At 44.4% G+C, this 18,070-nt stretch overlaps 1 protein-coding gene across 1 annotated transcript; it reads right to left on the minus strand.

Moving 5' to 3' along the window:
* Positions 1-1,373: 1,373 nt before the first annotated feature.
* Positions 1,374-11,846, minus strand: C5H9orf64 (chromosome 5 C9orf64 homolog). Its single transcript, XM_036188016.1, has 4 exons — positions 11,451-11,846; positions 9,006-9,265; positions 6,170-6,365; positions 1,374-1,665 (listed from the first exon to the last, which is right to left on the minus strand). The coding sequence occupies exons 1-4, from the start codon at positions 11,779-11,781 to the stop codon at positions 1,433-1,435; spliced, it is 1,020 nt and encodes a 339-aa protein (XP_036043909.1). The 5' UTR covers positions 11,782-11,846; the 3' UTR covers positions 1,374-1,432.
* Between the last annotated feature and the right edge of the window lie 6,224 nt (positions 11,847-18,070).

Below are 18,070 nucleotides of genomic sequence, written 5' to 3' on the forward strand. Positions count from 1 at the left end.
AACAACCAAAAACCTCCCATCCCACCTCTTGGGAATGTGGGTGTCGTTTTCTTAAAATTACTTCCTGCTTTCTGGGGGTAAAGGCATCTTTAGGGAATTCTGAAAAGAAAATTTTGGGTTAACTGTCAGTCCTGGGAGAGGTAGCGGTGTCATTGTCCAGTCGCTGCATAATGGGAAGTGCAGGGCTGTCTCGGTCCTGGCTCGAGTAGTGGGGACTCTGGACCATCTCAGGAGCCATCTCCAAACTGTCCTGAGCAGTCTGTAGTCCAAAGTCAGTCTTTTCATGGTGTTAATCAGCCTAATGGCTTACTATAGTCCATGTGAATTCATCTTTGTAGGGTCCCATTAGCCTTTTGAAGATTTCAAAGTTGCTGTTAGGTATGGTCATGGTTCCCTGAAGACTTTTTTTTTGGGTGCCTCCTCTGTGGTTTGGAGCAATCACAGTCTGATGTCTGTCTGTCTTTCGGAACCATGAATGTTCTTCCCTAGAAGAGAAAATCTTCACAGCAATTTCTCCCCAGCATTTGTCTTGCCAAACTTTTCCAAACTGACCTTTGCCAATGCTTTCTTGTAACACGCTGGTCCTGGCAATTCTCTGAAGAAGCAGCGGTAAATCCTTTGTCCCAGGTAGCAGCATCACTGCAGTCACCAACATGATGAGAAGCAGCCGGCAACTCAGAGCAGCAGCTGCTGCCTCCATGGTCCCACTGCCACCCTTTGTGGCAGAGCCTTCACCACAGCTTCTTCTTAGCAAGCCTCCCAGGCTGGCCTCAAACTCGGGATCTTCCTGCCTTTCCCTCCTTCAGCAAATCTTACCAGCATGCTCCACCACAGCCGGAGGATAGCTCAGGTCTGAGTTAGGGCCCACAAGGCCACAGGCAAGGGGCTTTTTTTGTGAATTTGTACCACGAACATTGGGCGGCAGATGTAGCAGGAATCTTAACAGGTCTTATTAATAAAAAACAAAAAACAAAAAACCCTGAGGCTAGGTATTAGAGTAAATAATGCTGGAAGATCAGAGAAGCAGAACAAGCCACAGCTACCTCACCTCTCCAGTTCCTCAGCTGATCCTGTTTCCTAAGACTGGAAGCTTCTGTGTCCTCATCCAAATGGATCTCAGCTGAACTACTGCTCAAAAGTCTGAAAGTTTAACCAGCTCTAGTTCCTCATCCTCAAGCCTTAAATACCTTTCTGCTTTCTACAATCACTTCCTGGGATTAAAGGCATAAGTCACCAAGCCTAGATGATTCGAGTGTGGCCTTGAATTCCCAGAGATCCAGATGGATCTCTGCCTCTGGAATGCTAGGATTAAAGGTGTGTGTGCCACCATTTTCTGGCCTCTATATCTAGTGGCTGTTCTGTTCTCTGACCCCAGATAAGTTTATTAGGGTGCACAATATTTTGGGGAACAATACCACCACAACATTCAGTGTCAGTAATAAATGCAGCGTGTGCGATGAAACGGAATTCCTCTCATGTCATCCCTATGGTCGCGGGCATAGTCCCACAAGTGAAAATCCAGAAGAACAGAGTTGATCTCGCCCTGAGGTTTCTCACCCCTTTTTTCAAAAAGCTCCAGAAGATAATCCCGGATCAGCTCGACACACCAAATTGAGCAACCTCTAATTTCTACCTCTTGTTTATCTCCATTTGAGAGCATTTCTCCTGCAAGAATTAAAAAAGGGGAAGAAAAAAAAATCATTTAGAAACCTAGGCATTAATGCAAGAACACAAGTTAAATTCACAATGACAGAGGCTGTGTCTGGCTTGTTTGACTCAGTACTCCCAGGACCAGACCTAGTATTACACTGTGCACATAGATAGTAGTTCCTCAAGCAAATTTGTTATATGAAGATATGGTAGCCCTAAATTTAAAGGACTTCTTTTTTCTTTTTTCTTTTCTTTTTTTGAGACAGGTTCCTACTGTGTAGCTTTGAGTGGCCTATAACTCACTATGTAAACCAGGCTGGCCTAGAATTCACAGAGATCTGTTTGCTTCTGTCTTCCAACGCTGGGACTAAAGGTGTTCTCTGTAACACATGGTCAGGGGTAAGGCTTCTTAAGACATGAATCAGAACTAAATGGTAGAGATACAGATGAGCATTCTCATAGGTTTCCACCATGTAGGAGCTTCATACCAGAGCCACTTACCAAAACTGTGTGTATGACCTCACATAAGGGGACCTGGGGTCAACATAAGGAATACATTAGATGACAACTACCCAACAGTTTCCTGGCTGTTGTCTCCTCTCAACATGTGGTTATCCAAACTGGAGGAAACTGGAGCAGAGTTTATTTTCCAACTAGCTGATACTTCAGAAAGTACCCATGTGGCTGAGGACTCTCCAGTTAGAGAATCCAGGGCCGAGTGTACATGGACTCTAGTAAGAGGCCAAAGAGGACAACATGAATGGACTCTTGAAGCATGGGGGCTCACAACTTTGTAGTAAATCTCTGTCAGAACCCAAATCATAAGCATAGTGCTAAACTTAAAGTAACTACAGCATTTCAGGAATAATTTATCTTTCCGTTAACTGTGATTTCAGCAGAAAAGGAAGGGGGAAATATGAAAGAACCAGTCAGCACAGGACACAAGACCAAGTTCTGGGCAACAAGATTGATTTGCCCCAGAGGGACAAAGGGCAGGGAATAAGAGACCAAGACAGGAGAGAGAGGAGGTGGGTGGGGGAGGAGGGGGAGGGGAAGGAATATTTGCCCCAGGGGCAAAGGATAGAAAGGAGACAGATGTGGCCCATAGGATAATGGCGGTTTATAGAGGGAAAAGGGGAACCATGTTAGGATGAGGTGTTTAATTTTAATTGAGCACATTAATTAGGGTGGCCAAAGGGGGATCTTGTGTTGGAGTTTAGCTGAACCTTAGTACTCAGCCTTGGTGGGAGGAAATGGCCAAATAAGGGCATAGCTCTTGGCTGGCTTTAGGAGTGTGATCTAATGGTTTCTATCAAGGGGGAGGGAGCCCGTTGGCACCATGTTTGCTATGCTTGGGCCTGCTAGAGCCCTTCACTAGCCAGAAGCACAGTACCGAACCTAAAGTAACTGCAGCATTTTCATGAACAAGTTATCTTTGAGTTCACTGGCTGATTTCAGCAGAAAAGGAGGGGGAAATGTGTCCAAACCGATAGGATACACAGCTTGCTGGTCCAGTCTGGATTTCTCCATTCTGGAGTGACCCATCAGGGTCAACTATTGAACTGCTAAGAGCCTCAAAACAGCCCTGACTAAGTCACTCCACTCACTTTGTCCTTAGAGTAAGAGGTGGTATTGATAGAAGCTAACTTCTGCGCTTGTTCTTCAGCTAAGCTTTGAAGCAGAACACCTTTTGCTATATTGAGGAATGTTTGTCAAGATTTGTGAGTCATTCTTTAAACCAAATGAAATCCCCCCCCTTTTTTTTTTTTACTAGTTTTGAAGTTAATTTAATCATCTTTTCAGAGTATTTTCTATTCTGAAAAGAATAAACTATATTCTTCCCAGAACTTCTGCAAAGTTCCTTCAAGATTTCTTGACCACCTTCGTTGACTCATATTTCTGGCTTACTGTTTTAGATTCACCAAAAAGTAAGCTCGTATTTTTTTTTTTTAACTTCTCTTCAAAAACATGAATAAGAACACCCATCATCTCCCTCTAACAGAGCCTCCAGCTTCTTGTCTTCCTTCCTTCGCCGTGGCTATCCTTTTATGACAATACACGGGGGCAAGCCTGCGCTCAGCAGGAAATGGAGGCAGGCTGCTCTGACACACCACTAAGGCCTGGCCAGATGCTGCTCAGGCCCTGAGCTCTGGCAGTGCCATTCAGGCACCCAGAGGCCAGCTGGGGGATGGGAAGCCTGGCAGGCTGCATCCAACCTCTGACCTCAAGTAATGCTGCTCTCTCTCCAACATCTTTCTTGTTGGCCAGTGGGAGAATGCAGACTCACGGGGTTTCTTCCACTTCCTTTGCCTCGTGTGCTGGTCTAACGGGGTTTCTTCCACTTCCTTTGCCTCGTGTGCTGGTCTAGACCCGTCTTCCTTCTCTGTCGGTCATCTTCAAACCTAACCCTCACTTGTTAAAACTGCCTAGTCAACCAGGAGAGGACCCACGGCAGATGTCTCCACTGAAGCCGAGTCCTGAGATCAGACTGCTGCTCTCGCAGAGTACAACCTTGACCAGAGGAGCCCAGATACGCAGAACCCAGATTCCCAGACCACAGAAACTGCAATGTTTCCTGTTCTGGCCACTAAATGTTAGCATAATTTGTTAGACAATACATTCAATAGTGGGTTAAACTGTTGCCTGGAAAGGACAACATGGGAGCCCTAACTTATGCTACCTGTGAATGTGACTTCATTTGAAAACAGGAATGGGCCAGACATGGTGGTACACATCTACAGTCATGGATACCTGGGAAGCTGTGGCAGAAGGCTGAGAATCTGAGGCCACCTAGGCTACACATGAGACCTTGTCTCAAAATAGGTGAATGCCCACACACTTACACATATGGTATACACAGGAATATACATAACAAATAAAATGTCATAAAACTTAAGGTATCCAATAATTAATCACTTATTGGACATGAGCATTACAATTCAAACAACTTGTTACTTTTCAAATGAAAAGACAGAAAGGACTGCTCAAGGCAGCACAAAGCCTGGTGAACTTTGGATGAATAATAACTCTGTTTACATTTATTTCACAAGAGAAAGTGATTCAATTATAGAAACTTTGTTTTAAAAATAAAGAAAAAGCTGGGTGGTGGTAGTGCACGCCTTTGATCCCAGCACTCGAGGTCGATGTGGATCAAAGCCGGGCGGATCTCTTGTGAGTTCAAGGCCAGCCTGGTCTACAGAGCAAGATCCAGGACAGGCACCAAAACTACAAGGAGAAACCATGTCTGGAACCCCCTCCCCCCAAAAAATTGAAAAATAAAGAAAAAGTAGCAGAAACTCCTCTATAAGAAATAAACTAACATGTAAGTAATACAGTCGTTTGTCTTGTAAAAAGAGGTCACCTCCTGTGCTGGTGTTTGTAATCTAAGAAATAAAGCTTGCCTGAAGATCCTCTGATGTGACAGCCAGGCCACAATAAAGTCAGGCAGTGGTGACACACGCCTTTAACTACAGTATTTAGGAAGCACACACACCATTAATCCCAGCATTAGGAAGGCTGAGATAGGAAGTGAAATGGCTGGGTGGAGAAAGGTATATAAGGCTGGAAGAGACAGGAACTAGAGCCTTTTGGCTGAGGACTCAGAGACATTCCATCTTTTGGCATTTACCCCAATATTTGGCTCTGGGTTTTTATTACAATACCATTTAGGATTTGTGCAACAACTTTCACACAAAGTTTTTAATTTACTTTACCTATTCTAACATGCAAGATGCCCAGCCTATGTCTGTGCCCAATCATGACAAATAGGTAAGCCTACGAAAGATAACTCAGTGGCAGGCCTTAACTCTCATGACTCAAAATCTTGTACCTACCACCTCTCTGATACCACCTTTATATCACAATGCACTTTGGTCGGCTCGGTTAACACATGTCAATCACTACATGTATTCCACACATCTCTATGTAACAAAATAGGTTTCATTTATCAAGCTCATGTAAACTCAATTTTCAATCTGTCCACATTCCACAGTGTAAGCAAGGAAAGCCACTTTCTTCCCATTTCAATTACCCTTACATATTTCATTCTTCTCTCTCACACTCTCTTGGTTTTTTTTTTTGTTGTTGTTGTTGTTGTTTGTTTTTGGAGCTGAGGATCGAACCCAGGGCCTTGTGCTTGCCTAGCTAAATTCCCAACCCCTTGTTTTGTTTTTGAGATAGGGTTTCTCTGTGTAACAGTCCTGGCTGTCCTGGAACTCACTATGTAGACCTGGCTAGTCTCAAACTCACAGAGATCCATCCACCTGTCTCTGCCTCCTGAGTGCTGGGATTACAGGTGTGTGTTGCCATGCCCTGCTCAATAGGATTTCCTCATGTAGCCCAAACTGCTCTGGAACTCCCCACCCTCTGCTTCTATCTCCGCAGCGCAGGAAGCCACCACCTCAGCAGCACATATATTTCAACACAAGTGCTCTGTTTTGTGAGCAAAGGAATTGTTTGTAAACAAACCCAGACTCAGCAACAAACCACAGAACAGCAAACAAGGATGTAAGCTGCAAACCTCTGAGAAGCTTCTTCAGTAATTCATCCGAGTATTTCAGAGCTCCAAAGTAAAGGAGAATCTGTGGCAGTCTGTAATCAGCAAACATGGTGATGCTGGAGATGTCCTCAAAGCAGCCATCTCCCTTTCCTTCCAACACACTCCATGTGTCTGCCACAAGGATCTGCGCTCGTTTGTAAAAGGCAATCCTTTTCCCCTGGTAATGAAGAATACAGATCACTGTGGCTTCTGTGTAGTCTTAATGTATAAAAAAGGCACTTGAGAGAGATAGACTGCCCCCCCCCCCCCCCCGCCAAAAAAAAGCTTGTTGAAAGCATTTTTTCACACGATCCTATTCTGCTAGTAAGATTTTATAAACTTTTTACAGAAAATAAAAGGACTTAACAGCAAGATGGCTCAGCAAGCTAAGGTCTGTGTTGCCCAGGACCCACATGGTAAAACCACCTCCCAAATGTTGTTTTCTAATTTCAACACTCACACTGCACTACAGCACACAACCCTGACCCAAACACATAATAAATACATGTAATTTTAAAAAAATTCTTGCCCGTGTGCCACCCATGCATTTAATCCCAGCACTTAAGCAGAGGCAAGTAGATCTCTGAGTCTGAGAGCAGCCTGATCTACACAGTGCCCAGACCAGCAAGGGCTACACAGTGAGACCCTGTCTCAAAACATTAACATTATCATTACAAATCCTGTTTTTGTTTTCTGAGACAGGGCTTTTCTGTGTAGCTCTGGCTGTACTGGAACTCACTCTGTAGACCAGGCTGACCTCAAACTCACAGAGATATATCTGCCTCTACCTCTCTAGTGCTGGGATTAAAGGCATGCCCACTATGCCTGCCTGGTTTTGTCATGTCCTCCCCCACTACGTCCCCCCCCCCCCCATGCCCAAGGTACACAAAATATTCAGTCTTGATACTTTCCGGCATTTGGTAGTCATTTCCTTCTTCTTTTCTTTTCTCCCTACCTGCCCCCATCCCCCAGTGCTAGGGATCAATCAAACTCAAGGCTTCATGTGCACAAGGTAAGCACACGGAGCTATAGCTACCAAGTGAGCTAGCTCCCTAGACTCCAGCATTTTCTTTCTTTAAAAGAAAAAAAAAAGTATTTCATTTTTAATCATTTGCACACGTGTTGGGGGGGGGGTATATGACATATGTATCAGTGCCTGCAGAAGCCAGAGGCATTGGATATCCTGGAGTTGGATCAGAGGTGGTAGTAAGCTGCCCAACATGGGTGGTGGGAGCCAAACACTGGTCCTCTGGGAGAATAAGTGTTGGTTTTTATGTTTTTTTTTTTTTGGGGGGGGGGTCGAGACAAGTTTTCTCAGTATAGCTTTGGAGCCTTTCCTGGAACTCGCTCTGTAGACCAGGCTGGTCTTTAACTCACAGAGATCCGCCTGGCTCTGCCTCCTGAGTGCTGGGATTAAAGGTTGTGCCACCACCTCCCGACTGAGTAAGTGTTAACCTCTGAGCTAGCTCCCCAGTCTCTAGCACTTGTTTTCAATATTAGTCGTAAATATATGCCAATGTGCTATAATTCAACTAGTTATTATTTTCATACATAGACAGCATTGTTTTTGAAAAATCCTTTAACTGAAAACATGCTTATCTGTGGTCGGGGGGGGGGTATAGTCCAATGGTTATGTATTTGTCTCTGACATCCACATGGGTGCCTTGACATACCTACAGTGTACACAAGTGCTTGGGCATGTGCACATGCACACACAGAGAAGTAAAAATGTAAAAAACATGTAAATTTTAAACAGCAAAAAATGATACCTTATAAAAATACCCCATTGTAATGAGAAATAACCTATCACCTAGCCTTTCATAAAAGGTTTACCTCCTCTCATGAAAAGAACATGTACTAGGCACGCACATGGCACACATAGACACAGGCAGGCAAAACATTCCTACACATCTAAAAGAGAAAAGAAACTCGGCCTGGGGGAGGGGGATTTAATTGCTTTGTTGCTGTGATAAGGCACCATGACCCGAAGCAATTAGAAAAGGAAGTTGGTTTGGGTTTACAGGTCCAGAGAGAGTCTGGGGGAGAGACCAGCCACAGGCCACGGGCATGGCTGATGGCACAGCACAGCAGGCTGAGAGCTCACAGCTCACACATAAAATTAATCAATCAGAACAAAACATTCAGTGACAAGGATTCCAAAGGATTTCACAAAATGAAACCTAGGTGTGTAGTGGGAGCATAAAACCAATGCTCATCATTAAAAAGTACATCCATTTAAATTTTTTGTATCATAAAACAAATTATTACAACTGTGTAAGAAAACATACACCAAGCTTTCCAAGAAATACTTTGTTCCTAGAGAAAAACTGTTTTACATTCTACCTTCTGATTCTTGTCCAACTTCGTGAACTTTTGAAGTACTAAAGGTGCTTCTGTATCCTCAAGTGACAGCATTATTTTGAGGGCTGAAACATTTTAAAGGAATAAAAGACAAAACAAAGGAAATCTCCAACTGGAAAACAAAAAATAATAGATCTGAAAGGCAAATTTTGTTATTGCTTCTAGTCCACAGTAAACAAGCTTCAAATTTTAAGTTGCTAGCCTTAAAAACAGCTCTGGGGGCTGGAGAGAAGACTCAGAGGTTAAGAGCAGTGGCTGTTCTTCCAGAGGTCCTGAGTTCAATTCCCAGAACCCACACAGTGGCTCACAACCACCTCTTATGAGATCTGGCGCCTTCTTCTGGTCTGCAGGGACACATGCAAATAGAACACTGTATACATAATAAATAAATTTATCTTTTAAAAAAACAAAACTCAGAATCATTACAGATCCCAAAATCCTCTGGCGACAAACTCACCTCAAACTGTGCCACATCTCTATAAGAAGGAAAATTTTCAACAACCAGGTGCATTAACTTCTGTGCACTTTTTTCACTTTTTTGGACACAATTAAGAAAAGAGCCTCCAAACTTGTCCAGCAGAATTTTCCCAGTCTCATTGAGAATCTGATGCCTCTCTTCTATTAAAGGCATGGGCACGGCTGTGTCTGAACGAAATAGATTCCGAACTTCATCAAGAGTCACCGTAGCGTAGTAGGAGGCACTAGTTATTGGTATCCCTTTAAAGAGAAAATTTAGAGATTTTTACAAGTTACAACTTGTAAAAAAAAATAATATGGAATCAAATTCGAGTTAAAGACAATGGAGTGCAGTGCTGCTGGCCTACTCTGAGCACTGGGGTCGGGGGCGTTGGGTAAGAGGCAGCAAGATGGGATCCCTGTGAGTTCAAGGCCAGAGTAGTCTGAATTCTACACAGGCCAGGGCTATTCAGTGAGACGTCTTTCTGTCGGAAGACTAGGGTTCAATTCCCAGCACTCACATGGCGGTTCACAACCTTCTGTAACTGCAGTTCAAGGGCATCGACACCCTCTTCGGCTTCTGTGCACATGGTGCACAGATATGCATTCAGGCAAAACAAAAAAAAAACCAAAATAACCACTGTGGAAATCAGTATGGCAGTTTCTCAGAAAATTGGGAATCGAACTACCTCAAGATGCAGCCATACCTTAGGGCATATACCCAAGGAATGCTCAATCATACCACAAAGATACATGCTCAACTATGTTCACAGCAGCACTATTTGTAATAGGCAGAACCTGGAAACAACCTAGATGCCCGTCAACTGAAGAATGGATTAAGAAAATGTGGTACATATACACAATGGAGTACTACTCAGCAGAGAAAAACAATGACATCATGAAATTTGCAGGCAAACGGATGGATCTAGAAAAAATCATCCTGAGTGAGGTAACCCAAACTCAGAAAGACAAACATGGTATGTACTCATTCATAAGTGGATACTAGATATAAAGCAAAGAACAATCAGACTGCAACCCACAGAACCAGGAAGACTGTATATAACAAGGGGGGACCCTAGGATGACTGTGACTTATAACAAGTTTTGGTTTTACTCAATTACTGGGCAAGCCTCAATGAAGCATTTCACTATTAAGATAAGAATTTATAGCCGGGTGGCAGCGGCGCATGCCTTTAATCCCAGCACTCGGGAGGCAGAGGCAGGCAGATCTTTGTGAGTTCGAGGCCAGCCTGGGCTACCAAGTGAGTTCTAGGAAAGGTGCAAAGCTACACAGAGAAACCCTGTGGGGTTGGTGGGGGGACAGAAAAAAAGATAAGAATTTATACTGTATCAAGCTGATAATAGAAAAATAATAAATAAACAACACCAACATACAAACGAAATAAATAACTCTAAATGAGTGCTCCAGACATGCAACAAAGGTGCACAAATAACAATCTGAAGTAACCCCTGCTTCGCTGTGTACTTAAACACTACTCACAACAGCAATGTGACATGTGTATTTTCCTTGTATAAAAGGTTCTATAATCTGTCCTTTTCTTCTTCAGGTGGCATTCACTTTTCATTTATTTTTCTTTGACAGGGTTTCACTCTCTATGAGCCTGGCCTGAAACTACGCTGCTGCTCAGGCTGGCCTGGAAACCACAGTAATCCTCCTGCTGTGCCTGCAGTGTTGGGACTGTAGACAGGAGCCACTATGCCCAACTTAAAGTGACTTTTTTTTTTTTTTTTTTTTTTTTTTAGAAAACTGGATTTGTCACTGAAAGGGCTGCCCAGTCTTCTCTCAGAGATCAGGCCCCAATTTCAGTTTCCTGAGACTTGAGCAAGCAGTTTCTGGGAGGGCCGTGAACAAAAGACATAGTCCTTGCAGTAGCTCCCTTTCCGCACCTACTCTGACCGCTCAAGGGACCCCTCCTGGGAACCCTCACCAACTTAGAGCTATGTGCATGATTTAAGGACAGAGCCTGGGCCACCAAGTTAGTTCCCAGTCAGTACATCCCAGACCAGCCAGCCTCCAAGGCAGCTCAAGGACAAAGCCTGGGATTTGTCCAGGCCTGCAGAAAAATTGGTAACTGCAACCCTCAACTAACCCTAGCCAATTAAAACTTACTAACATGATTGCCACTCCCATAAACCAATCCTAAGTCTGTTCCTATGTAGTCAGTAGACACCCCCCCCAAGCCCTTCCCCCCTTGCTTTAAAAACCCTGCCCCATTGCTAATCCGGGGGTCTCTCCTGCTCTGCTTCTGTCAGACAGCCGGAGAGTCCCGTTAACCGGTAACAATGCTCTTGGTGGTCTTCGGGGACTCTGGGGACAACAGTCACCTCTGCTGACTGACAGATGGCTTCTGTGTGTGGACCTCAGCCGTAGGCAGAGGACACCTCCGGACCTGCACCGGGCAACAGGTGCGAAGGGCCACACCCACCTTGGTCGAGCGCTCGGTTCACCGAGGCGCACAGGGCCCAGAAGCCGGTGTATGCTCTCCCGCCGTACTGCACCTCACACTTGTGCTCCTCCTGCTCCGCCCAGAAGGAGAAGTTGAGCGTGTCCACCACGAACACCCAGTTGAGCGCAGCCTCGTCGGCCCCGCGCGGGTTGAGCTCGTGCAGGGCCTTCCACTGCTCCAGGCGCCACGCGGAGGCCGCGGGCAGCAGCAGCTCGGCCGTCCTGCGCACACCCTCGAGGTCCACGAGCACGTCGCGACTGTTCTCTGCCACGAACCTCGCCGCCTCCCGCGGCGGCAGCGGTGAGTCCATGCTGCTCTCGCCCTGATCCCCAGGGCCGTGGCCACGCCCACCTTGGGGCCACGCACTTGGGGCCACTTCCGGGTGTGAAATCCGGAAGTCGCACCAGGAGGCTTCCGGATGGACTCTGTGGCTCCGGGCTCGGCCAAATTGTTCCTGGTCGCCCGCCAGCGGCACGCGGGTCTTTGGGGGAAGACTTGGGACAGCGTGGGTCGTGGGGACTCAAAGTTACTGCGGCGCCGCCTGGTGGCGAGGTGTAGACAAGCCTTCGGCGGCAGCCAGCAAACGGCTACTGGCTGCACCCCCAGGAGCCCCTCTGTCTCCACACTTCAGAGGCCGAATGGATGTTTAGGATTAGTTGGAACATTGAGTAGAGGAGGGAACACTATTGTTAAACCTTGTGTCTGACCTTGTGCGCAATCACTGAATTTCCTGCATGTAACAGGAGTGATGGTGAGCCCCGGTTTGCAAGTAAAGGGGAATAACCTGATGATGAGGTTCCCCACCCCTAAGCAATGGCCTATGCCTTTGTTTGCCCATCAGGCTTAACGAAGGGAACTGTATAAACCAACTGTAGGGAAAAGATCCAGCCAAAGAAACCCACCAGGGCCCTGAATCCAGAGCCAATGAAAGAAACACTTTTGCCCTTGAAACCGGATCCAAATCTGCCCCTAACCAACTAAGCAGAAAACGAACCAATCCCTGAGCACGAGATCTAGGTAATCTGAGCTCAAGGGACTGAAATCTGACCAATTCCCACCCGGAAAAACTTCTTCATGGAAACCCTGTATAAACCCTGCGCGCCTGTTCAGTTCGCGGCTGCCTTTTTCCACCATGGCAGAGTGGATTCTTCCCTCCCAATAAATAAATCTCTTCTTTCGCCAGAGCAGAGATGAAGCCTGGACCAAGCGGAGCAGAGAAGGGCTTTACACTTTCGCTTGGGAAACCTTCCACTAGCGGACCAGAGTTGTTGAAACCTGAGCAGACCTGTAACAATGTCGTTGGTGAAGCCTTGCGCTGCTGGAGCAAGAGCTGTTGTTACATTGCTGCAATCTTTCGCTGGAGCAGGGCTGTAAGCTGCTGCGCTTTCCGTGATTTGTGCTATTCCTTGGCTCCCAACTGCCGGAACACTTTTCCACCCGAGCTGTAACACTTAGTATTCCTTGGCTGCCGATTGCCAGAACCCCTTTCCATCCGAACTGCAATGCTTACACCAATCATAAATGCCAACCATTCTGGTCATTAAGTGGTGACAGGGCAAGATAGTGCAAAAGTTCCTCTATCATGTATTCTTGCCGCTCTTGATGGAGAATCCCATGGAAAATTACCCAACTCTATTCGAGGACCCAGAGGTCAGCTAACTTAGCTTCTGTTAAAACTGCCTGTTTGTGTGGAATCCCCTCCAGCTAACTGCTTTTCTCAGATTTTGTTAAAACTGCCTGTTTCTTGAAAACTTCCCCACAGCGGCTGAGCGAGGTGCCAGGATGTGGTGGTTTCTGCCTTTAAAAAACTGGCCATCTTCCAGGATAGGCACCAAAAAACTACACACAGAATCCCTGTCTGGAAAACAAACAAAACTGGTGATCTGCATCCTCGGGAACACACCCAAGTCCCAGCTGGCTAGAATAAAGACTTTCAATTGACTATGTACTGTAAGTAGTGGTCTCTAGTGGGCTACCCAGAAGAACAAAGTAGCAACTATAAACAATAAATGAAATATCACCCCAAATTCCAAGTTTTAACAGACTTATCAATAGATACATTGGTCAATGTAGAAATGATCCAAAGTTGCCTGAGAATGCAGAATTAGTATAAAAGGATGTTTTTATTCTTTGGGATTTTTTGCTGTTGTTTTGAGTCAAGGCCTGTGTAGACTTGGATCACCCAGAATTTACTGTGTAGACCGGGCTGGCCCTGAACTCACATAGATCTCCCTGCCTTTGTCTCCTGAGTGCTGGGATTGAAGGCACCCATGGGTCACTTTGTCCAACTTTGTCTTGTTCTTTAGATGTTGATTTGTTATGGAATATTAGTTTAAGATGTGTTATATTCATTTATGCTGTGGAATATTTGTTTAATGATACAAAGATGTGTTGCATTCTTTTTTGCTGCATTAGTTTAATTCTGTAAAGCTGTGTTACTTTGGCTGTCTAAAACACCTGATTGATCTAATAAAGAGCTAACTGGCCTAGAGCTAGACAGGAGAGAGGAATGGGGGGCTGCCAGGCAGAGGATAAATAGGAGAAATCTAGGCTAGAGAAAGTGAGCGAGGAGTGAGAAAAGGAGGAGAGGAGGACACCAGGGGCCAGCCACCCAGACTAAGAAGGAAAGAAAGATATATAGAATAGAGAAAAGCAAAAGGCCCAGAGGTAAAATGCAGTAAAATAGAAACAGGGTAATTTAAGTTTGAAAAGCTGGCCAGAAACGAGTCAACCTAAGGCCAGGCATTCATAAGTAAGAATAAATCTGTATATTCATTTGGGAGCTGGGTGACAGGCCCTCAGAGTTAAAAAACAAAACTACATTTTGTATCCTGCAATTTTTCTGTTTATTAAATTCAAATTTCTTCTAGTAGACTTTATAAAGGTCTTTTTTAAATTTTATTTTTATTTAAGTTTGTCAGGAGTATTTTGCCTGCATGCATGTATGTGTAACTTTGTGTGTACCTTAGGCCCACAAAAGTCAGAAGAAGGCATTGGAGGGAGTCCCTGGAACTGGAGTTACAGAAGACTGTGAGTGGCAATGTGGGTGCTGGGCTCAGATCTGGGTCCAGTGAGAGAGCAGCCAGTGCCTTTAACCTTTGGGACAGCTCCTAAGTCCATATACAGTGCCTTGTAAATAGAGTCCCATTTTCTTAAAATAGGAATAGATGGATTCTTTCCCTATTTTTAATCACAGCCAAGACTTCAAGCACTATATTGAATAAATAGGGAGAATGGGCAACTTTGTGCCACTTGATTTTAGAAGAAATGCCATCTCAGTTTTGTTGTATATAGCCTCTATTATTTTGAGGTATGATCCAGTCCATCTATTTCTAACATCTGCAGAACTTTTTATCACAAAGGCATGTTGAACTGTGTCAAAGCCTTATTGAGATTATATGGTTTCTGTCCTTAAGTTTGTTTATATGGTGTATTACATTTTAAAAAAGATTTATTCATTCTATGTGTATGAGTGCTCTATCTGCATATACACCTTCATTCCAGAAGAGGACATCAGATCCCACTATAGATGGTTCTGTGCCACCATGTGGCTGTTGGGAATTGAACTCAGGCCCTCTGGAAAAGTAGTTAAGTGCTCTTAACTGCTGAGCCATCTCTCCAGCCCAGTGTATTACATTTTTGATGATCTATGTTGAGCCTCATCTAGATATCTTTTATCCAAAGTCATCACCATTAACATTTCATATTGTATATAGCCACCCCAACTCAGACAAGTTCCTCATTTTAAAAGCTCTACTATTTTACACTATAAAGTAGCAAGGAGACTTAAACACAGCAATAGTACAAGTCAGATACACTACAGAACAAAGGGCTAGGGGAGCTCAAGGGCCTGGATGTCAGACTTAAGTGTCTGAGCTTTTCCTTGGGTCAGATTTTTCTAAGGGCAATGACTAAGCTTGGAAGAATCATATCCATATGTGCACACAAACTGACAGTGCCGACTTTTATGGCTCTACTAAGAGAAGTAGACCAGTTTGGAGTCCCAACATGCTAGAGAATGTATATACATGTGACTGGCCACCTGGAGTACACAGCACAGAGCAGTCGAGGCCTTGCCTCAAAATCAAGGTTAAAGGAAAGAGATGACTTCAAATAGTCTTCTGACCTCCACTTATGTTGGGGTCCCTAAGCACCTACACTCATTCTCATAGGAGGATGGGGTTGAGTAACCTAGTCTGTTAGTTACTTGTCTTAATGGTGTCACAAAACACCTGACAAAAAACGTAAATATTGTTTAAGCAGGAGCTTAAGCTAGCCCTAACTCACATGCCTGCAGTCAGGAAACAGCAGTGAATGATTATGCTCAGTTCAGAGAGGATGCGCCTCCATTTTAGGAGAGTCTTTCCCACCTCAATTAACCCAATCCAGATTCTCTCTCATAGGCAGTAATATTCACCATCACACCTAGAAACATGCTCATTACTAGTCCCCCCATAGATTGGTTTAGTTGTTGAGGTATGCTTGTTAATTTGCTTTGTCTTAAGGTCTCACGCAGCCACAGCTGGTCTTGAGCACCTTCCTATTCCTGCCTCTCTTGTGCTGTCAATTTGCATCATAAACCTTTTTATTTGGTTTTTCGGTGTTGCTCTGGCTGTCCTGAACTCTACAGACCAGGCTGGCCTCAAACTCAAGACACCCACCTGCCTCTACTTCCCAAGTGCTAGGATTAAAGGAATGCGCCACGCCACCCCACCCCTCGCTTAAAACCTTCTTAAAATGGACGTTGAAATTTCATTTTTGTTAACACCGATTTATAATTTGTGTGTATGACATGAGTAGGCACTCTGATCTCTCTAAGTAGAGATCAGAGGACACTGTGTGGGTTCTGGGGACTGCAAGGCTTGTGTAACAAGTGCTGGCTGGCCCTTGGATTTAACCAACCAGTACTCTTGGTGGTTTTGTTTGTTCTAATTGCAATATTGCTTTTCAAGAATTCAGTAGTACCACGAAGCTGTGCCAGCCTTGGTGTGGTGGTGTAAGATTATAATCCCCTACATTCAGGAGGCTCAGGAAGGACCACAGATTGAAGGCCAGCCAGCTAGCCTGTCTTAAAGTAAACAAAGAACATAAGTTGATTTGGGTTCATAGAGATAACTCATAAATGTGCCAGTTGTGACCAGTTTCATCCATGGACGGCTCATAGTCAAGGGTAGTTTTCCAAATTGTTCTCTGACTCCCACATATGCATGGCACACATGTTCACCCCATCCCACCTCACACAAATAAACTGAATATGGAATTTGGGATTATTTTTGTTTTTGAAAGAAATCTTATTTTCAAACTTTTGGTAAACACTTTTAAAAAAAGACCCTATTAATCATATTTTTGAGGGGCTAGTAAAATAGTTCAGTTGGTTAAAAGTGCTTGCTGTACAACCATGTGTTAGGGTTCCCAGAACCCCATAAAAAGCCAGGGCAGGAGCCTAAAAACTGCTAGGAAGGAAGGAAGCCAATTCAACAAGCAACCAGTTTCAAAGTAAGGTGAAGTCAGAAAACCCTCTGGCCCTCGCACCCTATGTATAATCCCCTCATAGCAGACACACGCATACAAACTTCAGTAAGTCTATGTACCAGTTGCTCCCTGGGAAATTGTTTTGTATAGTTCCCTTTGAAGTCTTGTTAAGTATCCCTTGGTTGGCCCAAACCTTCAATGATCCAGCTACCTGCCCCAAGATTATAGGTATGCACAATCTTGCCCAGCTGCCAAGATACTGGGGATAGAACCAAAGGCCTAGTTTAGTCCTTAGACCACTGGGTAAAAAGACCATCCTTTCCAAAACTTTATTCCAATCAGCGTCACTCTCCAGTGCATCCATGACCGATGCATCCATGTTGCTGAGAGAAGTGTTCTTACTGACTTTGTGAAAGCAGTCTTAAGGGACACTTCCCTCCAGTAGTACTAGCAATTTGTTCCCTGATTTTTTTTGCTTCACTCCAAACTTAAACCCTAATTCACTTAAATGCCAAGGCCAAGGCTGGCCTTGCCTAGGATGCAATACAGCCAAGCCTTACCCTTCTGGAAAAAACCCTCAGGTTATGACTTGCTGGTTTTGAGAGTGAATTCATGTCATGGTTCCTTACTTAACAAAACTATATGCCCTTCATAAGCATGTCACCCCTCTAGATAAAGTCTTTGGCAAGCACTACTCAACATGGGTTACAACAAAAACCTGCCCATTTTACATTCTTACACCAACCTTCTCAAGCTTAAGCGATGACTCCACCTCAAACTTATGAGTGTGGAAAGCAAAGTCATCTGAAGATGGTATGTCTGAACCAGCTATCTTTACTCACTGCAGTTATTTTATACTGTCTCCAATGAGTCACACATTTGAGGCTTGATTTACTCAAAATGACCAAGCTCTGAGGAGGTCCAATTAGTATCATAATATCTCTAAGAACTTCCTGACCTGTCTATGGACTGTCCTTAACCAGACTTTGTCTCTATGTGCTAAAATACTGTTTCACACACACACAAAAAACCCCAATGTAATTTAAGATTACTGTTTCCTTACAAGAGGAACACTTCTACAAACTACATATCAGGCAACCCCCTTTCAAATTGGGCACACATCAAAC

The sequence above is a fragment of the Onychomys torridus genome, chromosome 5 (assembly GCF_903995425.1).
Source record: "Onychomys torridus chromosome 5, mOncTor1.1, whole genome shotgun sequence".
Lineage (NCBI taxonomy): Eukaryota > Metazoa > Chordata > Mammalia > Rodentia > Cricetidae > Onychomys > Onychomys torridus.

Excerpts from the sequence above, each read along its gene's own strand:
- C5H9orf64 (XM_036188016.1), bottom strand. The coding sequence starts at position 11,781 with ATGGACTCACCGCTGCCGCCGCGGGAGGCGGCGAGGTTCGTGGCAGAG. Across the intron at positions 9,266-11,450 it reads GAACCGAGCGCTCGACCAAG|GGATACCAATAACTAGTGCC; the intron begins GTGGGTGTGGCC and ends TTCTCTTTAAAG. Across the intron at positions 1,666-6,169 it reads ACTGAAGAAGCTTCTCAGAG|GAGAAATGCTCTCAAATGGA; the intron begins GTTTGCAGCTTA and ends TAATTCTTGCAG.